This window comes from Xiphophorus maculatus, chromosome 11, assembly GCF_002775205.1.
Source record: "Xiphophorus maculatus strain JP 163 A chromosome 11, X_maculatus-5.0-male, whole genome shotgun sequence".
NCBI classification, from domain to species: domain Eukaryota; kingdom Metazoa; phylum Chordata; class Actinopteri; order Cyprinodontiformes; family Poeciliidae; genus Xiphophorus; species Xiphophorus maculatus.
The window spans coordinates 29,256,536-29,282,792 of record NC_036453.1 but is presented as its reverse complement, the minus strand read 5'-3'; the positions used below and the strand labels follow the sequence as shown (position 1 = coordinate 29,282,792).

General features: G+C 38.4%; 2 protein-coding genes across 7 annotated transcripts in view; both read left to right on the top strand.

Moving 5' to 3' along the window:
* The window catches only part of synj1 (synaptojanin 1), a 30,132-nt gene extending 12,060 nt beyond the window's left edge, over positions 1–18,072 (top strand). For 2 of the 6 annotated variants that reach the window (XM_023341681.1, XM_023341683.1), the window contains 20 exons: positions 48–200; positions 1,437–1,602; positions 2,358–2,381; positions 2,846–3,037; positions 3,476–3,560; positions 4,093–4,233; positions 4,322–4,514; positions 4,590–4,748; positions 5,628–5,784; positions 5,962–6,088; positions 6,185–6,397; positions 6,487–6,565; positions 6,668–6,833; positions 6,918–7,100; positions 8,125–8,253; positions 11,451–11,492; positions 12,223–12,269; positions 12,508–12,697; positions 14,741–15,030; positions 16,496–18,072. In XM_023341681.1, coding sequence (XP_023197449.1) covers positions 48–200; positions 1,437–1,602; positions 2,358–2,381; positions 2,846–3,037; positions 3,476–3,560; positions 4,093–4,233; positions 4,322–4,514; positions 4,590–4,748; positions 5,628–5,784; positions 5,962–6,088; positions 6,185–6,397; positions 6,487–6,565; positions 6,668–6,833; positions 6,918–7,100; positions 8,125–8,253; positions 11,451–11,492; positions 12,223–12,269; positions 12,508–12,697; positions 14,741–15,030; positions 16,496–17,449 — 3,690 coding nt within the window. In that variant the 3' untranslated portion in view covers positions 17,450–18,072. The remainder of the gene's footprint in view (positions 1–47; positions 201–1,436; positions 1,603–2,357; positions 2,382–2,845; positions 3,038–3,475; positions 3,561–4,092; positions 4,234–4,321; positions 4,515–4,589; positions 4,749–5,627; positions 5,785–5,961; positions 6,089–6,184; positions 6,398–6,486; positions 6,566–6,667; positions 6,834–6,917; positions 7,101–8,124; positions 8,254–11,450; positions 11,493–12,222; positions 12,270–12,507; positions 12,698–14,740; positions 15,031–16,495) is intronic. The other 4 variants (XM_023341682.1, XM_023341685.1, XM_014471788.2 and 1 more) reach the window with 3 other exon arrangements.
* A 4,696-nt stretch (positions 18,073–22,768) lies between these two features.
* c11h21orf59 (chromosome 11 C21orf59 homolog) lies at positions 22,769–25,890 on the top strand. Its single transcript, XM_005807054.3, has 8 exons — positions 22,769–22,901; positions 23,134–23,290; positions 23,874–24,041; positions 24,359–24,426; positions 24,515–24,673; positions 25,079–25,210; positions 25,304–25,399; positions 25,483–25,890. The coding sequence occupies exons 2-8, from the start codon at positions 23,152–23,154 to the stop codon at positions 25,591–25,593; spliced, it is 873 nt and encodes a 290-aa protein (XP_005807111.1). The 5' UTR covers positions 22,769–22,901; positions 23,134–23,151; the 3' UTR covers positions 25,594–25,890.
* Positions 25,891–26,257: the final 367 nt, after the last annotated feature.

Sequence of the window (26,257 nt, the reverse complement as noted above, 5' to 3'; positions counted from 1 at the left end):
TATAGATTTGTCTTTTATTCAAATTCCCTTTGCCTCCTTCCATTCAGATGCTGCCCAGACAGTTAGAACAAATGGGTCTGACAGAGAAACCACAGCTTGTGGCCCGGTTCCAGGAGGTTTTCAGGACCATGTGGTCTGCTAATGGGGACTCCGTCAGTAAGATTTATGCAGGAACCGGAGCCCTGGATGGAAAGGCCAAGGTATGTAGCGAAACAATTTCATACTTGGGAATAACGAGAAGTTTTCAATTGTTTAGGTAGTTTATAATGCAGGTTAGCAACACTGTGTTTTATGGAGTCCAAAGGTAATCCACTCCCATAGATTCTGCTCCAATGTGTGATGTAGCATTACCACTGTTGTGGTCGTCCACTACACCACCCAAGTAGTTTTTGCAGGCTAATAACATGTGACTGTAAATGATGTTATCCAGGATTTTAACACCATTTTAAAAATTCTGAAGAATAATTAAAAAAAAATATTGTACCATTTTCAAGTCTGAATACATCTGATAAATGCACACACATGAAAAGTAAAAAGAAATATCAATTTATCTTATTTTTTAGCTTTTATGCCCTCCTGGACTAGGGCTTTATGTTGAACCCATGGCTCTTTATCCAGCTAAAGTTTAGATTCCAAACAATGAATTGACTGTCTTGCATGAGCACAATTAGGATATCAATGATTTCTTTATTGCTTTAAATATATTCAGCCGTCACCTCTTAGACACTAATTCATAAACTGTAATTTTCTGTAAGAATGCAAGGTAATGATTGCATCATAACAGTTGCATGAATATTTAATCGTCTGTGTAGAAATTGTACCCTTCTTTAATTATGTGCATTATGTCTTTTGGCTAACCTGTGGACCTCTCCATCTGTGCGGTAAGTTATTAGGATGGTTGATGTTGGTTTTAAGCTATGGGCCTATTTCTGGTGTCCTGTATATATCATTGTCTGATGGCTTCATATACATGAGAATGGAGTTTGGGATAGGTGACAGATCTTCTTTACTTCCCTTTGATTATCCTTCTAAAAATATATGCTCTCATTAAACTTTCCTGGAATCTCACTGTGAGCAGAAATTCAAAAATAGGAGGAACAAAGAGGGGAAACAACTACTTTAATTTCTTTTACTTGTAGCAATTACACTTATACTTATTTCTTCCATTAAAATGCAAAATCTTTCTTGGAATTTAGAGAAATCTGTCCAGATTGCCACCTAGTGGTCATTAATGAAATCTCAAACTTGTCCAGAAGATAATTGAAAAACACCACTGTGAGCTTCAAATCTGACAGATCTCTCTAGAATGTTCCTCCTTGTCCTTTTTTTTCCATCCTGCAGTGGTGAAAAATGTAAATTTTTGACCAATACTTCTTATGTGTGCCTTTCTAACTGGTTGGATGCTAAATATATTTATGTATATTCTTGGCTTGTAGGCTGGAAAGCTCAAAGATGGAGCTCGCTCTGTGACACGGACCATCCAGAACAACTTCTTCGACAGCTCCAAGCAGGAGGCGATAGACATCTTGAGGCTGGGATCCACGCTTAACAGTGATTTAGCAGACAAAGCTCGAGCCTTGCTCACCACTTCCAGTCTTTACGGTAATTTTCTACAACATGATTTAAGTCCCTTATTATTTGGTGGAACATTTGTGGAAACAATGAGCTGCACTTTGCTTAAACATAAAAAACAACATTTTAAGCAATGTTAGACACAAAAAACAATGCAATGAAAGAATACAATGTAATTATTATCCCCTTCTTTTAACTTTTTCTTATATCACCCTCCACATTTGTTGGCTCATCTGGCTATCTTTATAAAAAGCCTTAAAATAAATTTGTCTTGATTGCTGTTAAATAATCTCACAAATACTTTCACTTGAGGACATTGATTCAGTGATGAAAAATATGGCATTGTCACTGGTGCAACACTTATTGACATCCCAGCTGTTAATGTTTTGAATGTCCCTCTTTTGTCAATAGCACATCACTTAGTCATACCTTATAACACAAATGGTTGAATTAGAGCCAGGGATTCTTAAAAATTCCTCTCTGCACAATTCCTCTTTTTAAACTCAGTTGTTTTTCTGTGCAGTGAGTAATTTCTACATTCTTTGGGTCATGTATTTTAAACCATTGTTGACCTGATTTATTTTTTTTTCATACCAACTAATTGTTCTGAAGACAATGTTTAATGGTTGTTGTGGAGACATAGGCTTCTCAGCAGCACTAAAGAAACCTTGTGAATTTTGAAGGGAGCCCTGACTCGGCTGATTTTATATTAACTGGCTAGTATCTGTTGACGAGACGCTAACCTACAACTTTCTTCCTTCTCTCCCATTTGCAAACAATCTTAGTCACTGAGCCTGTCTTACAATCAGGTATAGTAACCGATAGACTGCAAGCAACAGATAGATATGTTTTCCTGTCCTGTCATATAGTTGTTTTGTCTTTTTTTATTATTATTATTATATATTTTTTTTTGCACTATTGGTTGTGGTTTATTCCACTGTCTGTTTTATTAGATCGTTATAGCAATGATTAAACTAAAATGGACTAAATATATTTTTTGCAGTGATGTTTCAGCATATGTTTTCAGTAGGTATTTACTGACAGCTATAAACCACTACCAAGGTTTACATTGTGAATGTTTTCAGTGAAGTGGTCACAGCTAAAGTCATTCTCCCATAACCTTTGTTTTTAAACATTCTAGTGAATTTCCTCTGTTGTTTTTTGAATATAATCCCTTTCTTCACCAATATTTTCCCCTTCTTTGTTTCATCTTCCACCCAAACCTCTTTTCTAACGTGCACGTTCCCATGTTTTGGCGTTCTTTCCTTTGCAGCCTCTCCAAGAGTGTTGCTAGGAATGTGTCAGAGTCACCATAAATACACAAAGCCCAAGCAAATTCGGGTCTGTGTCGGCACCTGGAACGTCAACGGGGGCAAGCAGTTTCGCAGCATTGCATTTCGCAACCAGACACTGAACGACTGGCTGCTGGATGCTCCAAAAAAGGCAGGACATCCCGAGTTCCAGGGTATGTTTTTATTAATTTGTCTACTGTCATTTCTTGGTAATGGCCCCTTGAGTATGTATCCCATTTGTTTGGTTGAAGTAGGTGCTGTAAATGTTCGAATGTTATTATTAAATACAGAAGTGTGTACACTAGATATTAAATCAGAAAGTGGACATTGGTGATCCAGTAAGAAAATCAAGCAATCCCTCCTTTTTAGTTTATAAGTCAGTACAGAAATGGTTAAGTTTAAGATAAATCTATTACTATTAGAAAGAGACAATTGATGAAATTGAAATAAACTGACAAAGATTACATCTGATCTGTTTTCAGTAAATGTCCGTTGTGTTTAGCACAAGCTTTATTTATAAGATCATTACCCTTTAACTGTTAAAGGGTTCAGAAATGTGTTAAGCAAACACATTCACTGAATGACAAACATTTACTTTTGTTTCTTGACAGACAGCAAAGCCAACCCCATAGATATCTTTGCCATTGGCTTTGAAGAAATGGTTGAACTGAATGCTGGGAACATTGTCAGTGCCAGGTATGTGTTTAAGATTCTGCCAATCAATAACCTACAATTAGTTAATAATGGACTCAATATATTTCAACTGTAATGTATTGAAATGTACAAAGCATTTTTCAGTATGTTACTGTTAGACACACCTTGAAACATTTTGTAGCTGTGTCTGCAGCAGGTGGTTCTACTTTCTTCTCAATTATTTATAGAATCACCTTTTGCTGCAGCCTCAGCTACAAGTCTTTTGGGGTGTGTCTGTAACAGCTCAGCAGTTACTTTGTAATCTATCACATACCATCTCTTTAAAATACAGCACATTTCTTGTAACATTACAAAATTTAAAGGTTCTACAAACACTTGGTGCTAAGACTACTTATATGCTAAGTTTAAAAGGTACTAAACCCTTTGCAGAGCAATGTATACTTGCAAATTCAACTCAAGTCAGATATTTAAAAATTGAGGCTGAGTATTTTGTAAATTTCTACAAATTTAACAGTAATATAGAGTTGATATTCTTGTTTTAATGTTGGCGCTCTTCATTTCTTCTTTGTCTCAGCACTACTAACCAGAAACTGTGGGCTGCTGAGCTCCAAAAAAACATTTCAAGGGACCACAAGTATGTGCTGCTTGCTTCTGAGCAGCTGGTGGGAGTGTGCCTGTTTGTTTTTATCCGTCCTCAGCATGCACACTTCATCAGGTAAAAATGGTGCAGATTCTGATCAGAAACACTTGGTGACTGTGACTTTAAGAAAACTCTTTCGAGTTTTTCATTCCTTATGTTACAGAGATGTTGCTGTAGATACAGTGAAAACCGGAATGGGCGGGGCCACCGGTAATAAGGGAGGTGTCGCCATCCGCCTGCTGTTCCACACCACCAGCATCTGCTTCGTCTGCTCCCACTTCGCTGCCGGCCAGTCTCAGGTTAAAGAGAGGAATGACGACTACAATGAGATCACTCGCAGACTCAGTTTCCCAATGGTAATGGCAGTTCTAGTCACAAATATTATATTTTGATTCAACTGCACTTGAGATAACATTTATCCTCTGCTGCAGGGTCGTCTGCTGTATTCACACGATTATGTGTTCTGGTGCGGAGACTTTAACTACCGAATCAATCTGCCCAACGAGGAAGTGAAGGAGCTCATCAAGCAGCAGAACTGGGATGCTTTAACAGCTGGTGATCAGTTGTTGGAACAGAAGAACACAGGAATGGTATGATTTGTAAAACACATCTTCACTGGATTAGTATCATTTGTCACTATATGATAGTGTATTAAGACTGATTCAGAATAGATTTTCTATGCAGGTTTTGCACCGTATTGCAAGAGTTTAAAAGTGTTTATCCTTTTCTCTCAAGCTAATTTTTTAAAATAACTGTAACCAGCTATTGCAGTTGTTTTGGATTATGCAAACTGGTTCAGCAACGTATTCTTACTTAGTAATCAATAATTATATCAATTATCCTGACGATCAGTTGGCTAAATAGGAAAATGAACACATTTTGTAGATTTTTCATTTCAACACCAAAGAGAAATACATTAAATTATGCAAAAATTAAACAATTCAATTTCATTTTTAAATAAGAAGATACTTCATTTATTATCTAAAAAACAATAACATTGCATTTCTTTACTGTACACCTGACCATTTGTAGCAAAGAATGAATCTACAACTTCAAAAAATATTTCTAGCATTAACCTGTGAAAATCTCAGTCCTTTGTCCTTGATTTAACATCAGTACAATGTCTGTTTATTTTTTGGATTAACAAATTGATAATTGGATAGCCAAATGTTCTTAATATGAGAATTTGAACCAGTTGAAGTTTATACTATGCATCTTGAACATTTTAACACATTTTACATTTTATCTTAAATGAAAACTTGTAATTGTTTTGTAAAGTTTTGCCTTAATCACTGTCTGAGTATGTACAGTACTTCTTTCAGCAAATGGCCTTTTTTTAAATTCTGTATATGCCAGTTAACGGTTAATCGATTACTGAATTAATTGACAGTTATGCCAATAATCGATTAATCACAATTAATCCAATTAATCATTTGAGCCCTAGTGCAAACCTTCATACATCTTTGCAGATCTTCCGAGGTTTCATTGAGGGAAACCTGGATTTTGCCCCCACCTACAAGTATGACCTCTTCTCAGAAGATTATGACACAAGCGAGAAGTGCCGCACACCAGCATGGACAGACCGCATACTTTGGAAAAGGAGAAAGTGGAACTTTAACAGAACAGGTGAGATGCAGGGCATCTTAAACCTAAACCTTGTAACCTTTTGACTAACAACAATGCAGTTATGCCTTACTGTTTTGTGCATTTATAAACAAATATGTAAAGTTCTGAAGAATTGCATTTAGTCATTTGTTTTTTGTTTTTTTGTTGTTGTTTTTTTACTCTGTGGTTGTTTTATAGCTGAGGAGATGAACGTTGTAGGTGCGGCCTCTACATCTGGAGATGCTGAGGATAATCCAGAACAGGCCTGGAGCCCTGGGACTTTAAAGTACTATGGCAGGGCTGAGCTCAAGACCTCAGATCACAGGTAACCATCATGATAGCTATGTAATCCAAGATGATTACTGAGAGTTTAATAATACCAGTAATTCATGTCTCTTCCATGTTTTGTGATATTTCTAAGGCCTGTGGTAGCAATAATAGATGTGGACATCCTGGAGGTGGATCCTGAGGAACGACATCAGGTCTACAAAGATGTTATTGCCCTGCAGGGGCCTCCAGATGGCACCATCTTGGTGTCCCTCTGCTCCTCAGGGCCTGATGACTATTTTAGTGATGAACTCATTGATGAGCTGCTTGATAAGTTTGCTAATTTTGGAGAAGTCATCCTCATCAGGTGAGGCTAACATGCAAGCACAGAGATGTGTGTGGTGTGTTCCACCTTCAGCCTCTTATTCTCGATTAATTGTGCAATTTTTCATGCAGGTTTGTTGAGGAGAAAATGTGGGTAACCTTCTTGGAAGGTTACTCTGCTCTGGCTGCACTCTCTCTCAGTGGTTCCTCTGTAAGTTGGCTCCTATTCTAATTTGTTGGAATGATATACTTTGGATAGTTTCATAGGAATCCCTCAGCCTTTTTCTGCTCATCTTGCTGGTATGTATTGCAGGTCCTGGACAAGGTGATTGACATCCGCCTGAGGAGTCCAGGGTGGATCAAGAGTCTGGAGGAGGAAATGAGTGTGGAAAGGATCTGCGGCAGCATTCCCACTTCAGCTAGTTCGACCTTGCTTGCTGAAGACGTGGACGTGGGTGATGAAGATTATGATATGGAAGGTCAGGAGTTGTCAACAAATTGTACTTATCTATGTTAAGATTTGTAGAAATGTTTTAACCCTTCTTTCTTGTCTGCGGCTCCAGGTGATGTGGATGATGAGGTGGAAGACATTCTTCCCCAGCACCTGCAGCCTGGAGCAGGCTCTTCTCTTGGATCCTCACCTCTGCCGTCCCCACGCGGTAGTCCCTGTCCCTCTCCTACTCATGGAGAACCCGCTGCTCCCAATAGACCAAGTCGTGGACAACAACCCCTTCGACCATCACAAGGTAATGACATCACACAGCATAAATAAATTAGTCAACTACAGTCATGTTCCTCAAATCATCTGCACAGCTAGTAGTCTCCATCGGCTGGAATGTAAACTGTGATTTCATTGTGTTTGTAATAAGTGGAAGCAGATTTAAGCCCAACGTCACAGAGGAGAGAAACAGCAGGTAATTAAATGAGTGATAATGCAATCTGTGTTGGTTTCCACTTGTTTGTTTTAGAGTAGTGAGGCACATTTTGGTGTGTGATGCTGATGTGCGCTGTGTACATTTTGCTTTGATCAAATCAGAATGTTGAACAATAGGGCAAAAAATGGACACATTCCACAAGGTGTTTCTATAAGGTGTTTCAGGATTGCGTCACGTTTTATATAACATCTGCGTAAGACCCCTGTACCCTGGATTAGGACTGGCCTATAATATTTTCTTTGGAGAACCAAACACCCTCAATACTTTGATCAGCTCATCTGCAGCGTGAAAGGTTGTCTATTGTAATGTTGTTTTATTAACCTAAAGAATTGGCTTTTTCCTTTTACCTCACTTCTTCTAATCGTTGTCCTCCTCTTATGTCCTCATAGGTAAATGCAATGCCAGGACTACTCTTTCAAAGTTATGAACATGGTTTGCATTTAAACTGCTGTATGAAAACTTCACAACTTCTGGTTTCAACAGCCAGCTTGTATAATTTGGAGCAGCGTACTTCTGTGGCTAGGAGCAGACGCTGCACATGGCATACTGATCTTTTCAGTGAACATAGCGTTTGTTAGTGTTTTGTTTCCTATGGAGTGTGGGTTGAGTTTGATACCAAAGGGGTCTTAAGAGAAGACCCCTTTGTTGAAGAGCTTTGTTGTTGTTGTAGAGCTTTTAGTTGTGTGTGTTTTCACAGATGTGTTTCATGAAATTGTAAGAAATATGTAAAATTAACTGAGCAGTTACAGACATGACTCTATGCCGTATTAATTTAGCAGTTAAACTGCCACAATATATTTAATACAACAAGCCACTCTGCACCTTTTCCTTCAAGGGCCTCCTGTAGACTTCCAGCCTGGTGCTCCCACAGGTCCAGGCCTGGAGCCCAAGCGGCCTCCTCCACCTCGGCCCAACGCTCGTCCAGCTAGACCAGCTCCACCTCAACGCCCACCACCACCTTCAGGTACCACCCCATCAGCCTTTTCTGCAATAGAATGACATAAAGTATTATTACTTTTGTCAAGTTAGCTCAACTTAAGTGGGGACAATTAAATAAAGTCCTGTTGTGGAAAAAAAAATCACTTTTAATTATGGCTCTCTACATAATAGTAACTTACATAGTAACTTGTCACTTTTATCCCACTGCTTTGCCAAATCTGTGAAGGTGGCATGAGCCCTCAGCCTGTTAGAAAGGATTCTGGAGGTAATGTTAGTTACCAGATGATGTCTTGACATACTTCTGTGGCTGATTTACTTTATGCTGGTTCTTGCTGTTTTCCATTAGAGCTATGCACAGCAGTCAGTAAGTGTTGATTCAGTGTAATGTACAAGAAAAAAAAAAGTTCATATATGATCAAATTGTCCCACTGTTTTTGAGAAGTAAAAAAGGCTTTACATCTTTTGTCTGAATAGAGATAGAATCCAACTGCTGATGTGACGCATTAGCTTGGTATTTTAAACGTTTGACTACTTCCCCCTTGTAATTTTTTTGTGTTCTTTAAAATGTGGTGTAATTTGTTAGTGACATACTTGTGTGGCATTTTTGTAGGTCCTAAAAATCTTCCTATAGGTGAAAGACGATCTTGTATTTTAGTTTAGTTTTACATGACAGTAAGTGAATTTGGGAATTAGGATAAAGGTTTTACCTGAACACTGTGACTAATCTTTACTTTTATGTGTTGATATTTTGCATTTTTCTGTTCTACTTTGTTTTAAAGAACAAAACATTTGTTTTCCTCTTTAAGACAGTGGCAAATGTCCCAGCCCACTGCTCGGTAGGAGAGGCAGTGAAGGTAACGAGCCAGGTGTTTTTGAATGTTGCCTAATTCCTTCAGTCTTAGACCCAGTCATCAATGTCACTGAGGCTATTTTGACATTGATGGTTTGTGTTAACTTTCACTGCTTTATTGTAGGGGTGTAAATCAAAAGTTTATCACAATACGATAATGTATCAATTTGTTTGAATGACAGTACAATGTTACTCAATATCACAAAGTCTATCAGGATATGATTTCAATAAGACGCAATATATGCCCATAACACAACCATTTAGCAACTTAGAAAAACAACTTAACATGATTTGATCATTTTATTTCTAAGTGATTTCAGGCATCTAGAATTTCAGTTTTAAAAAGCATTGTTCTTGATAAAAAACAAATAATAAATAGATCACTTGTTCAGTATAGTCTCACATTTCTCATGTTTTAGTGCATTTTTTTCTTATTTAACCTAAATGCCCCGATGACCTTTCAGTCTTAAAGAAAACAAACATAACGCATAGCAACATTTTGAAAAGTCACTTTTGATATGGATGAAAGCAGATTTTAAACTTTTATTCATTTTTAGTGTCTCAAAATATTTTAGATCAATTTCAAATGCATATCAATCACCCTGTATCATCTTAAAGATGCTGATGCAGATTGATATTTCTATTTGCTTTGTTGTAATTGGATCATTAGTCTAATCTTCTAATTGATGTGTCAGTGTGGATTGACGTATTGTTTACACCTCTACTTTATTGTGGTTCATTTTAGTCTTGTTTGTAGGTGTGATTGAGATGTTATTAATCTGTTACTAAATGCAAGAAATGTAAACCACCACAGAAACAAAATCAATGAAAGAAGCCTGTCATCTTTCCTTCAAGCACAATTCATTCTCATGTTTTTAATACTCAGCAATTGTACAATGCAGATCCATTTTAATGGGACTGCAGTCATGATTACAGCGAACATTACAAATGCAGCTTAATAAATTACAATATTTTCAAAAGTGTAATTTAAATCAAAAACTGAAACTCATTTTGTTTTTGTTAAGGACTTTCGGTGAGAGAAGACATGAAAAATCAGTATTTTTTCTTTGAATTATTGCATTAGTGCAGGTCTGCATGAACGCAATCAGCCTGTGACACTACTGAGGTGTTACTATTAGTAGCCTTCAGTTTGTCTGCATTGTTGTTTCTGTTCTCTGCCATCTTCCTCTACTAAAACATAGGGGGTTGAGATCAGGTTCAACACGGTGGACACCCCAGTCATTAAAGTTATTGTTGGTACTTTTAGCAGTTTGAGCAGGTGTCAACTCCTGTTGGAAAACAAAATAAGCATCTCCATAATGTTTGTCATCAGAGAAGTGCAGTAAAGTGCCTTTGTAGACAGCTGCTCTGAATTTGGACTTCAAAACCACAGTGGAACAACTCCCAACAGATAAGCATTCCCAAATCATCACTGACACTAGAAGCTTCACTCTGCACCTCAAGGAACCTGGATTTTCTGCTTCTCCATTCTTCCTCCAGACTCTGGAACCTTGATTTCCAAATGAAATGCAAAATGTATTTTCATTTGACAAAAACACTGTGGACAACAGTCGTATCCCATCCCACGTCCCACTGCCAAACATCTGTGTGTGCTGGTGCTTGAAGCATTAACTCCACTTTCACTCCTCTCCTTGTTAATCTCCCGAAAATTCTTAAATGATTCTTGACTTCACAATCCTCTGAAGACCGTGGTCATAAATATTGCTTGCCCATTTTGTTCTCCCACTCTTATTCCATCAACTCAACTTTTCATTAATATGCATGATGCAGCACTCTGTGAACAGCAGGTCTCTTTCACAATGACCTTTTGTGGCTTAGTCATTAGTCTTGCCCATGATAGCATACGGTGTAATATGGCCAAAAAGTAACATTTTATGAAGAACATTTTGATTGAAATATAATATAAAATAATATTATATAATATACAATAAAATAATACAATACCGGTACATATTCAAAATGAACATGAACTAATAGGTTTCACATTTTGTATTGAATTACTGTGGAAAAAAATGAACATATTTACTATTTTAATTTATTAAAATCTATATTTAGATGCATATTTTCCATAGAGGCCAGTGTTTGTGTATCTGAAGGGATAAAGTGGGTTTCTCTTTGAGGTTGTTTTTCATGATAGGAAGTGGGAAAGTCCTCCTCAGACAGAACATTCAGCTTTTATCTTCTCAAGCTTCACTGCTTTGCTACAATATTTCCATCACATTCTTTTTTCTTTTCTTTTTTTTTTAAGTGCTTCTAGCCATTTTTTTTTCTTTGGAACACCTGCCTCTGGTGACTAGCTAGCTGGTTTGTGTGTAACTTTAGTGTAATTTGGTTTGATTTGTGCTGCTAAGGACCAAAGAGCCCTGCTCTTCCTCGGCCAGATGCTCCTGCAGGTGAGTGCCGCTATGCATGACATGGCTGCATTAGCATGAATGTATTCAGCGAGGATAAAGGTTTATTTAGTGATTATGTAAGGGTGTCTGTGTTCCATGACCGTCTCTTTGTGTGACGTTTATTTGTACTTGTGATAATGTGGTGAGATTATACCTTCCTCTCCCTGCTATAATCCTGTTTTGTGTGCTTGTGTTCTGAGACACAATGTGCTTGTCCTGAGGTGGAGGATAAAGTTTGGATCTCCAGCCAATCGCCAACTTTGCCTGTCTGCACCTGAGACATTTGTATGGTGTTTGTGGTTAGCCGATTCCCTCTTGCATAGTAAGAGGCTGTGTGGTTGGCAGGGTTGACTTACGATTGGTGACTCAACAGGACAGAAGAAGACATTTAAGTGGTGTGGGAAAATGTTTGAAGGCTTTAGGAGGGTCTCGGTAAGAGAGTAGTGAAAGAAGAGGAGAATCCTTACAGTGTGGTGTAAGCAGTTGGGTTACAAAAAAAGGCCCGTGTGTCTGCCAGACCACCTGGAGCTGTGGAAGGACTGAGCCATCTTTGATAACAAAGTCATCCGTAGAATAGCCTGTGCTGGATAAACTACTTTAAATTGTGATTTGGTGTCGTTTTCATTTGATTAATCTTCATCTTCACAGAACTCTAAAATAGGACCAAAACTAAATATTATTGCTTGAAATGTGTGCTTAATTATTGTTTTGTCTGTCTTAATGTTCTCAGGTCGAGGTCAGGCAGGAGCTCCAGCACCTGGAGGAGCTTCCAGACCAGTGAGTTTTCAGTATTTACATCTAAAATACTCTTTTTTTTTATTGTCTGAATCATGTTAAGAAATTTATCATAAATTACAACTTTTGTTTCCACTATTGACTATTACATTACTCTGCTTCTTCTTCAGCTATGAAATAACTTTTTCAGTTCATCCAGTCAGCTTGTAACATTCACAGAACATTTACTCTCATCCAGTTTTCTATTGCTATGATTATCTTCTCAATTTTCATCTTACAGAATCTTCCTCCTCGAGCTGGAGTGATCAGCATGCCCCCTCAGTCTCGCCCTCAGCCTCCATCTCACCCGGGTGCACCGCGGCCCACTCCTGATGTGCATCCTGGAGCCCCTCGGCCTATCCCGGACACTCACCCCGGAGCCCCACGGCCGGTGCCCAGTGCACAAGTTAAACCACCAGACCTTCCCCTGGGTAAAGACATATGTTTTCATGGAGCTTAAAATTCTGAAAAACTTTATTTTAAGGTTATGTGTCCAAGTAAAAGTTAACTTAATGATCTCATATTCAAGGCCAAACATATTCCAGGCTGACACTCGATGGCACATTTTCTTGCCTTTGTATCTTCTGCTGTCAACATTTGAATGAATGACTACATTAATGTTTTTTGTCATATATACAATAAGAAAACCGGTTTCCCTGTACCAACATTTTCTTTATAGGTTTTAAGTTGTGAATTTGAATTGGGGTCTGCCATAGCAATGCATGGAAGGCACCTATTACTCTACACCCCAAAATACCTGCCACTTCCTTTCACCGTTAATGCAATTCGTACCGCTGCGTGCACCCCTACAATATCCATGCGGCTGGATCTCGGCATGCGGGCTATTACCTTTGTTGGCATTTTGAGTAACTAGGGTGATGTACCGGTAATTTGTGAAAAACAAGCAGACGAGGGCAGAGATGTAGAGAACTACAGAGATGGTTTAACACTCAGCTCCTACAGAGGAGAGAAGAGCCTCCAGTTAGAACTACAGAGACACCACCTTGGCGGAACACTTATAAGTATAAATGTTTTATAATATATTCACCACAAATAACAAAAAAAAAACTATTTTCTCTTTTCTGAAGAATTAACCAACTGCACAATTCTTATTAAGTAGTAACTAGTGTAAAATAAGTAGTATTTCAAAAGAGCAGAAGAAATCTTATGTTTTTTGAACAGTAACAATATTTGTTCTTAATCTGTTGCTGAGAGATGAGGGTGTTTTCTAGTAACCTATGGCCACAAAGTAAACATCTGATTTTTACTTTTGCATAATTCTTGTGTCTAAGCAGATAGACAGCATTTCAAAAGAGCATATGTGTTATAAACAATAATATTACTTGTTATTAATTTTGTGCTAAGAGTTGTGTGTTTTTTGTTTCTGGTAACGAACTGTCACGAAGTATAAATCAGATTTTTACTTTACTGTTTAATGTTCCTTCTGTAATATATTTACCACCAACGACGAAACAAAAAGCATTTTCACTGTCCTGAAAAATTCACCAACTGCACAGTTCTTGTTAAGCAGGATAAGATGAGTAGTCTTTCAAAAGGAGCAGAGCAGAAGAAATCTTATGTTTTTTGAACAATAATATTTGTTGTTAATCTGTTGCTAAGAGATGAGCACGTTTTCTGGTAACGAAGTTCTATTAAGTAAACGTGATTTTTACATTTTTGCACTAACATTAGCACAAACATTGCTAATGTAGCTACAGCCCACATTAGCAGTAGACTTTTTCCTAAAATAAGTTTTTTAGCTATTTTCTTTATTTATTGCACACTGAATGGAGGAAGTCAACGTGCTAGTTATACCCTACATGACACTGGCAGAATTTAGGCTAACATTAGTATTTTGGCTAATTTTAGCTTATACACTAATTTTAACATTCTGAATTTAGTAAGTCCATGTTACTCAAGATGCTTGTGACTCTCCACCTTCTATTAAGTACATTGTATCGTACTTTAGCATTGGTGCTAAGGATGATTGACAGCACCAAGAGCCTCTGATTGGTCGTTTCTGACCAAGCTATGGATTTCTGCAGATGACTGTAGGACCACAATGAAGTGGCAGAGGAGCTTAAATATATATACTGTATTTATCGGACTATAAGCCGCTACTTTTTCCCACGCTTTGAACCATGCGGCTTATAGCGCGGTGTAGCTTATACGTTTCCAGGTTTTTAAAAAAACTTTGTGGGTGCAACTTATAGTGAGGTGCGCTCCATAGTCCGGAAAATACGGTAGATATTATTTATTTTACAGATTATCTCTCATTTAAACTGTCACAACACAGTTACAGTTTTAACAAATATGTAAAAAACAATATTTTATAAAAGTTGCCTACTGAAGCTTTAAAGCTGCAGCAGATTATATCAGGAAGAGGAAATCCACAAATCCCCATTCAGTATTTCCATTTGACCTTTAAAATGTGGATATTTTGAGCTTTGTCTCTGTTTTACTTCTTCTCTCAGGTCCCCCACCATCAGGACCGCCCCCCACAACAAAAGCCCAGACTCAGTCACCCATGCAGCCTCAGCCAGCTCCCCCATCTGCTCAGTCGCAGCTGCCACCACCATTGCAGCCCTCACTTCCTGCTCCTCTGCAACCACAAGCAGCGCCGCCTGCTGCATCTACCCCACCTGCTGCAGTGTGTCCTGGGCTTCAGCAGGGCCTATCCTCTCCTAAGCCTCCACCACGCTCCCGATCTTCTCATGCTTTGCCACCTGATGCTGCCAAGGCTGAGTCTGCCCCAGCTGCACAGGTTGGTGCTAGATTGAGTTAGTTTCAGCAACTGAACAATTACAATTATGTTACTAATCTGTTCTATAGATTTACAACCAAGTTTATTGATTTGATGTATTTGAAATCAGCAGCAATAAGAATATATTTTTCTGCTTCTTCGACTCGCTTTAGTTTAGCTTAGTTGTGTGTCTTTCTTCCTGCTTTTGTCTCTGATGCATTTGTCTCTTTCTCACAAGCTGGAGAAGCCATCAGGGTGAAAGGTACTTTATATCAAACCACCTTTTTGTCTCATCCTCCAAAACACAAGTCCTCTGCTCTGGTATCACTCCTCATACATTACATGCAGTAATCCCTTTTGTTTTCCGTTGCAATTGATTTATTTATCCTTTGTATCTGCCAGGGCTTATTGACCTTTATGTTAGGCTCATAAAATTTGCTTTTACATTTTTTTTTTTTATGGAATAAAGATAGTTGCTGTTACCCCTCATTTGGTCCTTCATATGGCCTCACTCTGCTACCAAGGGATAGAGTGGGCACATGTGTAATGACTGCGTAAATTGTTTTAACTTGTTGATTTGTACAGAATCCATTCATATGTGTTAAATTCAGAGACTGAATGTTAATGGTGATACATGTATTGGTTATTAATTTTAGTCTGTTCATATTAAAGGTACCCTGTAAGGGATGGCATGCTTTATAACATATAAGAAAAACAGATGTAGGCATTTATAAAACTTGACAAATCAGTTTGTTCCATTAAACAAAATCAAATTTACCGAAAGAAAAAAAAAATTATTTAATAACATTCAAAAGGGTATCTTTAAGTTGTTGTCACCAACATACAGTGCTGTGCAAAAGAATTCACAACCATTTAACTTTCTTCTCATTTTATAATCTTACAAGTGGCAAGTTGGTATTTTGAACAGTAGATCAACACAAAGTAGACATGCATAGAGTTCTTTGTAACTAGCTATTGTGTTGTCACCTTTATATTCTGGATGATAAATTGAACAATGCTGTTTGCGCTCTTCAAATCTTGGGATATGGTTTTCTGACCCAACTTTGCTTTAAGAGATTTTATATCTGACCTGCTCAGTGTATGCTTTATAATAAATAACCTCAGGGACGATGCTGTTTCTTCACTAAGGTGGACTAAATTGTATATAGTTTGTTGCACTAGATTTCATCAGGTAAAGACAAAAACAAAGTGGAATACAAAGGCACACCTCTCTTTCCCAACTTTTACTGGTTAAAACGTCTTGCATCCAATTGCATCTGTCACATAAAATCCCAATAAAGTACATGGAAGTGTGGTTATAATAGGACACAAAATGTGAAAAAGTTCTTCTTCAGAGCACTGTATGGTTCATTAAATTATAAGTTTGTATGTAAATACCTCAGTGATGTTAACATGTTTTTATTTATTTTTAACATAATCTGTTTTTGCACCTAAAAAAGATTTTCTCTGCTCTGCCCTTGTTTAGACCAACGGACTAAATGGATTCCAAAGAGAAGCACAATGGAAGCCTGATCCCTTTGACTCTCTTACATCCAACATGTTCTCGTCTTCATCATCATCCAGGCACACCACCCAGTCCCTAAACAGAGGCTCCTCTCTGCACTCTCCACCCTCTGTTCCTCTATCTGTACATTCCTCCTCTACTCTCCCCTCGTCCTTGTCCTTCGTTTTGTCAGACCTCCAATCCCTGAGCTCATCCTCCTCATCCTCATTCTCCACCCCGTCACCGTCAGCCACCCTGCTGCTTCCGCCTCCTCCGACCCCGTCTCGCAGCCGCTCCCAGGAGATCCTGCGTGCTTCCCCGAATCTTTTCCAGTCTGAGCCGCTCCCTGCCCGACCCAGCAGCACCAATCCCTTCACAGGACCCCTGGTCAAGCAACCGCTGCCACATCGTTCCCTTACCCCAGACTTCAGCCTCCAGCATCCAACCCAAACGGCTGACTTTCAGAGGACTCTGTCTGCTCTTTCTCAACCACTTGTCCCCACCCTTGCAGCCGCACCGTCCTCCCAGCACAGTCAGACCGTGTCTTTGTTCGGACCGTCATCCAGTCCCCCTCCTACTCAAGCTTCTCTGCTTCCTATTGATCCGTCTCCTGCCCTCACTTTACCGCTGGCGCTGCCCTCTTCCCTTCCTCCCGCTTTCGCGCCTCGGAGCCAGCCGCCGCCTCCCTCAAGAGGGAACCAACAGAAGCAGTGGGTCACTTTTGATGATGATTCGAAGTTTTCCACAGCAACCAAAACACAACAGAACCCCATGTTCTTGTCCAGTTCCTTTGTGCCCCAAACTCAAACTCAGTCAACCCGCTCTGTGTTTGACTCCGAGCCTGAGTGGTTATCCACTCACATCCCAAACAGAACTGTAACCGGTAACCTGAACCCCCCACAGGGTCCCACCAACAATGGCTTTTTTCCTAGGTAGTCAGCAGTGGAAAAAAAAAAAAAAAACATAATGCCACCCCTCAGATGTAAGAGGTTTATCCATATATGTATAGATCTATGATAAATGAGTAAATGTGTTTATGTAAAAAGAAGAGACAATATTTAAGAATTATAGACCAAACCCTTCAGTTACAGGAAAGAGTTTATATCTCAAAGCAGTATCATGAGAAACACGCCCAGCTGCGTGTTTTAACGTTTAAGCTTCTCTGATATTAAAGGGGCAGTATTATGTAAAATTGACTTTTTTGAGCTTTACATCATGTTATAATGCTACTTTCTCATCAAAAACATACCTGGGGTGTTGCTTTGATTCTTTCATGCATGTTTGAGAAATCTATTAATCTCCCATGGCAACCATTCAACTGTCCATGATGCTTGCTTTCACTCAGCGTTGTCTTTTCCATGGAGCTCAGTCTTCAAGCCCAGTCTCCACAGTGCACCCCTCTCCCACACCTTTGCCACTCAGTTCCTTCAGACTAGTGGCAGCAACAATTAGCAAACACCTGGCAGATCTGTACATGTGCTGGCTTATTATATGAGCTATTTATCAGTGAAACACTGGTAAAAAAAAAAAAAAAGTTAAAGACTTAATTGAGTTGTTGTGATGAAGATGGAGTGTCTCTTCCTAAAGAGACAGAGGCCCGCATTAAATTTTTAAGTCAAATTATGTTTGATAAATACAGCATTTTTATAACAACTGAAGGTAGCATACTTACTTCATTGTGCTATAAAATGGCACTATGTGCCTGAAAAACACATAATGCTGCCCCTTTAACATTTGATTTACTCTTACTTGCTATGTATGTTTTAACTAACAGCAGCAAACTGTGCCTGTGTCTACAGTATGTTGTCCTATATAGTATATCTATATACACAAGTCATGCGTTTACACACCTGTGCAATATCAAAGCATACCTGTGTGGCTGCGCTGGTGTTTCATATAAATATGTGTGGCTTTGCAGATGACTCTGCGGTTCCCATCCACCATTTTAACTAATCTGAGCTCTCAGAGCAACAGTTGGTCTTTGTCCTTCTCTTTGTCATCTGGTTGCAGGATGAGCACTGCAGGATTCTGGGTCCTTGTTTTTGTTACCTGGAATTGACAGCTTCAGACTTAGTCACTTTAATTTGTGAATGTAATTTCATTTGCACTGGATTTGTTGACTCCACGGTGTGGGGAAACAGCAAGAGCACAAGCCATTGTGTCAGTTTAACCGGACTGCCGCAGGACTGATATTCTATAATATCACCACATTCTCTTGAAAATGTCTCATTTAGTTTTCCGTTGGCATTCCTTATCTTTAAGCCGATATACAGTACAGACCAAAGGTTTGGACACACCTTCTAATTCAATGGGTTTTCTTTATTTTCATGACTATTTATAAGGCAAGAAATCCCACTTATTAACCTGACAGGGCACACCTATGAAGTGAAAACCATTTCAGGTGACTACCTCTTGAAGCTCATCAAGAAAATGCAGAGTGTGTGCAAAGCAGTAATCACAGCAAAAGGTTGCTACTTTGAAGAAACTAGAATATAAGGGGTATTTTCAGTTGTTTTACACTTTTTTGTTTAGTGCATATTTCCACATGTTATTCATAGTTTTGATGCCTTCAGTGTGAATCTACAATGTCAATAGTCATGAAAATAAAGGAAACTCATTGAATTAAAAGGTGTGTCCAAACTTTTGGTCTGTACTGTACATTACAAAGAGTGTTGTTTAGCTCAGCATCCAAACTTCTACATCGCAAAATTTTGTATATATGTACGTATGATTTTAAAAAGAAGTTGCTGGACGTGTGAGTGTGTTTGCAAGGATCAAGCCAGAGGTTTTGCTTGATGATACGAATATGCACTGAGATGCTGTATGCACTCTCCCGGTCATGCAGGTTCTAACAGAAGAGATCATTTCAGTTTGATTCCTCCTTTTTTTTTATCCAAGGCATCAATCTATACTATTAGAAACTATAACAATGTTGCGTGGTAGTGTGTGTACTTGTATTTAAAGTACAATGACAGCATTTTCTGGATCTGCAAGGGTTATAACCAGACAGCACTTTTTTGCTTACTTTGAGTCATTTATTATCATTTCTTGTACCAGCTACTCTAAATAATTATTGTTACTGTGGTGAGAAGTGATGTGCTGTGTTTGAGGTGCATATCATCTGTTTTTTTTTTTTGTTTGTGTGTTTGTTTTGGATGTGAGCTTGTATAAAGATTGAAGAGTGGGAACCATCATATTTTGTTACAGACTCGAAGCTTAAAGCCAATATTCACTCACCTATGCCTGCAACTGTGTTTTTCCTTTAACCTGTCAGTTGCTGATTAAAGGCAATAATGTAAATTAAAGTAAGGGACCTTTTCTTTATCAAATAAAAACTCTCACATAGCACTTTCTCTTGGTCAGATGAGAACACTTCCAGCTGACCATGGCTCAAATAGAATATATTTTAGTTATCCTGCCGTAAGCAGTCATTAATTATTATAATTAGTAGCAATGAGACTCTCACATTGTTTGTGTGAGACAGCAGTTGCTACAAAATGATTTCAGAGGAAATATTTTAGGTCATCCATAGCATCCTATATTGGTCCATGTTTCCTAGAGAATGTGAGTCCGTACCTTAACTCTGAAATTTCCAAGCAGATGCAAACATTTCCAAATTCAGCATAATTCATAACAGACGAAAGTGAAAAGCTCAAGAGAGATAAACATCACTGTACTCTGCCAAGCCTTCCTGTTAATTCTGAAAAGTCTTGTTCTCTACAGACTTTTGTTGATATTGCAATAAGGTTACCTTTTTAACAGCTTCTTGAATCTCTGTTTCCTTTGACTTTAGTTTAAACACCTCACTTATTCTAAAACTAGCTGTCTGGGAGTCTTCTTCACTTAGCAACAGTATGCACACCTAAGAGTGTTGTTGTCAGTGCCACCTCCTGTCTTCTGTGTATTTTGCATTTACTGAAGGGGGAAAAATACTTTTTGCCCATCTGTGCTTTTGTTCCCAGTCAGCTGAAACATTTTTGGGTTCTGATCATCAGCCCATTTCTTGTTGCATCTCTAGTTACAAGTTGCGCAAAGTATTTAATATTCCACATTTAATGTCCGAATATGACTGTTTCCAGCTGTTGAGAAGTTGTTTGTTTTATAGTCTTACAGAATTTTTATTCATTTTTAGGGTTGTTTCAGTATTTTGTCTTCTACTTCCTGATTTACTCATTAAATACTTGTTTGCCAGGCAATGATGAGAGGAAATGGATGTGCTGAAGAATCAGTTAGGGGCAGTATCCATCCTAACATGACACACCAAATATTGTCTAGACATGTAACATGTCCCCCCTTTCACATAGAAATTAAATAAATGGATAAATGTCTAAGAAGAATTTTTGAGAAAAGAAAATTATAAACTGAAGATCATGTCTGTTAGGTTTTGCTTCTATGCTTTTGTCACATGTAAATACGCAAAGTAAATCTCATTCTCTGTATTTAAAATCTATGTGTAAGCAAGAGTATCAGGCACCAATAGCTTACACCCCATCTCTTAAATATATCTGTTGTTATCTCAATGTGTGCAGTAGATACTGTATCAACAGTCGATCACTAACCAGTGCTTTATATCATGTCACGGTTCAGATTCAAGATTTCTTTTAGGTAACAAATTACTCCCTTTGTGAGGTTGATTTCCCTTTTTATGGGCTATAATCCATAGTAAATAAGAGTCTGTGTTGTGAAACAAACATATTCTGTATGTACTAAAGTGAATACATGAAGCTGTAATTCATGTTAATATCCATTGTTCCATAGTTTACGTGCAAAGCAGATGGCACATTAATGTATGAAACAGTTTGTGTTGTATGTGTGCTAAAATAAATGTACATTGACAAGTATATTTTGTTTTATTTTGTTTTTGGGGGTAGGTGGGGCTGAATGTTATTAATTCACAGCTCTACCTGTAAATCAATTTCAACTTACTAATGTGTTATATTACTGTAGATTTGAAAAATAAAAGAAAACACATTTCATCATTTCTTGGAAATGAGGTGACAGACATTTCTGCAAACTCTGTGACCTAATGGTGTATGAGGAAACCAGCTAAATCTAAGTCTTTGGCAGTATTTCAAAATGAAAGACACACAATGCTTTTAATTAAAATGACTGTCACAACCATCAAGTTATTAATGTTTCGCCGCTTTAATTTTGGCTAACACAGCTAATGTGGCCAATGTTTCTTAATCACAAAAACTAATTATGGGATACACCTCTGGGCATAGACGTTTGTACAGACAGACTTGGAAACATAAACAAAGCTTGCATTAGCCACCCATGTGCTCTGGAAATATTTATTATTTTTTGTCTCTTTTTCATACCCTATGCCTTTGTTGCCATTCTGCCTTTGGCTGTTTAGTCTGCCTATGTATGGAAGAAGAACATAGGGCTTCAAGTGCTTTGCAGTTCATAAAGCTCATAAAATTATGTACCTATTCTCAACATATAGCAGGAATATCAACTCTCCCTTGCCACTACATGCATGAAAGTAATGAAAGTTATATATTTTTAGTTTTTGCTTGTGTGTGTTATCCCTTTGTAATTTTGTCATGGGTAGCTGGCCACATAAAAAAACAAACATAGTGATGAGGGTGATGTGCAATATTAATTTTGCATCACACAAAAAGTTTGCATGTAGCACCTTCTATGTCTTTACCATGCACCCTGCAAGGCTTATAAACAGCAGTTCAAAGTCTACCTCATAGGTTCTCCCACCTGGAATTTGTGCACTCCTTGGCAATATGGAGTTTTTAACTGTTCCAAAGGTGCCAAGCCATTCAGTTTGGTCTTTTTGCAGTTGTGGCATAGTGTATACTTTTTGTTTTTCCATGATGGAGCAGAACTCCATGAGATGTTGAAAGTTTGGAATAATGACAATCCTCTGAAGCCTTCAGAAGACAGCTGTATTTACGCTGAGACTGAGAGTAATTTATTCCTATGTGGACTCTATTGTACTGTAATTTATTTCTAATTATTGACAAATAGAACTGAATACAAGTAAATAACACACTTCAGTTTTTCTGTAAACAATTTATTCTTTCACTTCACATTAATTCCCTACAACGTGTTGGTCATCAATGTTCCCTTAAATTGGCTTGACGGTATTCATTTTGTTAAAGATTGGTAGCATTTTTAAGAGATGTTAAATTGCTCAAATACAAAGGGACAAAGTCAGGTTAAGTACAAAATTCATCTGGAAGTACTGCTTCAGAATAATAATGTTCCTTACCGTTAGAGGGCAGTAAGTGTGACAATATTCTAGAAGCCGCAGTACAGGACTCCATTAGAAGAAGTAACTCCACAATCGGAAATGGTAACTGCAGTTAAAAACAAATTATAAGTTTACACTCAGCTGCAAAGAAGACCTACTTGTCATTTTCCTTGCCAGGTAAGCTTCACTAGGATCCAAAGCTGTGTATAATTTTCATTATTAAACACCAAGCGCCACCCGTGGCTAACGGCTACACCAACTGGCTAGCTGAGGTTACTCGTGCTGTTCTGGAAGCATCCGCGCTTCTCTGTCACCATGGTTACTCTGTTGACCTGAAGACGCCTTGGTTCTCGGCATCGGGACTAGCAGCAACTTTTTTTCTTCTTTCGCCTATAACCGTCTCTGTTAGGAGGAGAGCTGGTAAAGGATGGTGCAGCTGCATGTGAAGCGCGGAGATGAGAGCCAGTTTCTGTTCAACACCACAACGGACGCTCCTCTGGAATCGTTGATCCAGCAGGTTACTGCTATTTACAACGGCAGGCTCAAAGTGGATAGGATATGTTCAGGTAAAACTCTGTCTCCATTGCTGCCTGTGCTTTCTGTTAAAGATCCACATCCTACTCTTCCCTGCTACTGTGAAGTGTTAAAGCAGTTTTACAGTTGCGTTCAATTTTATGCAATATATCAACACAAAGTGAACTGTTTGACGGTTATCGAAATGTTTTACAAATGGAAAAACTGAAAAGTGTGGCATGCGTTTTTATTCAGGACTGTTACTTAACTCCTAAATAAAATCCAGTACAATCAATTTGGTTGTGTAATCTATTTCAGTATAAATCCATCTGTTCTGCAAAGGTTTGTTTGAGAACAATAGTGATCAAACCGCATCATGAAAGTACAGAGATGTACACTGCGGGTGGAAGAAGTGTTTAAGAATATATTCGCACCACACTTGAGATGTCTATTTGTAGAAAAGGCTTGCAAATCATATTTTATGTTTCCTTTCATCTGAAAGCGCTACACTCTTTGAGACATTGCTCTATATATTATATAGAATTTGTCAGGATACAGTTAAATTTGTAATCTTTCTATCTGGTATCAACATAGTTTTTTTTATTATTATTATTATTCTTTGCTGTGTCTTGTTAGAGATCCCAGAGCTGGCCGATCATGGCGTCACACTCCCACCCAACATGCAGGGACTGACAGATGAGCAAATTGTGGAGCTGAAACTGAAGGATGAATGGGAAGAACGATGCATTCCAAGTGGAGGGAAGATATTTAGGAAGGATGAGATTGGGAGGAGGAATGGACATGGTGAGAACTTATCTCTTTGGTGGAACCTTTGTAAAGAAAAAAACAAACAAGTTTGCTGTTCCCAAGTAAACACCGCTATCCTTTTAGAAATTGGAAACAATTTTGCTTGGTACTGACACGTCAAATGGCTTGATATTAAACCACTTGTAATTTACTCCACTTGAAATTGTTATATCCTACAACTAAAAGTGGACTGACGTTTTAAATATTCTTCTGCAAGTTTGGGTAAAAAGTAGTTTTGCAATCCTTTCTGTTTGCTGATATATATATATATATATACATATATATATATATATATTTTTTTTTTTGCATACCAGCCCCAAATGATAAAATGAAGGAAGTGTTGATGAGGACAGTTGAGGAGGCAAAAGCACTCATCTCTAAAGTGAGTTTTACTGCAAAAACTGCATTTTTACCTCCTTGCTGTTGTCATCATTGGTCAAGCAATCACCTCTGTTGCTCTGATTTTGCAGAAACAGGCTCAAGCTAATGTTTGTGTCACCATGGAAATGGTAAAGGAAGCGCTGGATCAACTAAGGGGTGCCGTGATGATTGTGTACCCTATGGGGCTGCCTCCTCATGACCCAATAAGAATGGAGTTTGATGATCAGGAAGATCTGTCAGGGACACAGGTTAGCCTGCTGATAGTGCTTTAATAATGTTCAGTGCTTTGATAGAAGGAGCCTCTAATCAGTCTTCTTAGACTCTCTAGGAAATTCTTAGTATAAATGTTGTAACCATCTGGACATCCGTTTGTTGGTGTATTCATCATCTGCTAAATATTCAGAGTGAACTTTCGCGTTTAATATTTACAAATTGTGAAAGAAATATTGAAAACAATACATTTTTAAGTTTTGACATGAAGATTTAGTAGAATCCCAGGTTACTGACTTGAGACACATTTCGTTTTTAAGGAGTGTACTCCGTCGAATTTAACAGTTTGAGAGCTTGCTTTTGGAGCCATCTCCCACATCCAGTTTCAACCTGCTTTTTTTTTTTTTTGGGACCCTCTGTCCTTTCCATCTGTTGTTCCTCAGGCATCTCTGCAGGTGATCACAGAAGAAGAATGCCAGCTTTGGTGGGCTGGTAAAGAGATGCAGAGAGGGAAAAAACTTCAGGATTACATTGGAAGAAATGAAAAGACAAAGCTTGTGGTCAAACTCCAAAAGGTGAGAATCTGTTATTTGTCAAGGTTAATATTTATTTATTAATAGTTTTTGTCAAAGTGCCTTTCTACTTAACCAGTTATTTATTCGCTTTAGAAAGGACAGGGGGCGCCAGCGAGAGAGCCCTTGGTCACTGATGAACAGCAGAAACAGATGATGCTGCATTACTACAAAAGACAGGAAGAATTTAAGGTGAGGTTGGGTAAAGTGAGCCTATATGCTCCATGGAACCGTTCTGTATGTGCAACCTAACTTTGTTCTTATAACGCTTCTAGAAACTGGACGAAGCAGACGATGATAGCTACCTGGACTCGGAGTGGTCGAACAGGCAGGCCCTCAAAAGACAATTTCAGGGCCTTACGAATATAAAATGGGGGCCAAGGTGACTCTGACAACTTGCCCTCCAGATATTCCAGTGACTCAATTTCTGCCTTTCTTAATACAACTGGCCAAGACTGCCTAATAGCAACCTGAGGCAGGTTTTCCTGTTTTTCTTACCTGAGCTCTATCAGAGATCATTCGTTTCCCTACGACTTGACTTTGATTGTTTTTGAAAGGGTATGCAGCCAGATGTTTTTACTGCATCAGATAAAACAGACATGATTAACCCTGGTTTAATATATCCGTAATAAAAATATTGGTATGTTGGTGAAAATACGAATAAAAGAATTGTTTCCAATGTTTCCAGTGACGGATGTTTTGCAACACAAAATTCAGTTTTTCTTAGAGTGCAGGGACAAGGATGTTACACCTTTCCTCTCTTTGTCTCACAGTAGTGGAACACATACTTCATTTGGTCATTGTAGCCCAGAGGCAGGAAGTTGCAACACAGTCATCATTTCAGCAGTGCTGACCAGGGAACTGGGAGGGAGAACTGTGTGGGGTCGATTACAGAGCTGACTTATTCAAAAAGGAAACAAAACACCGAAAAGAGGCGGGTAACATTGTAGGGTTCCAGAGAAATTCTGACATTTGAATTTTCCACGTCTGGAATTTGAGTGTTCAGACTGCCTACCCATCCATGTGCTGCTCCATCCATTGGTTTATCTT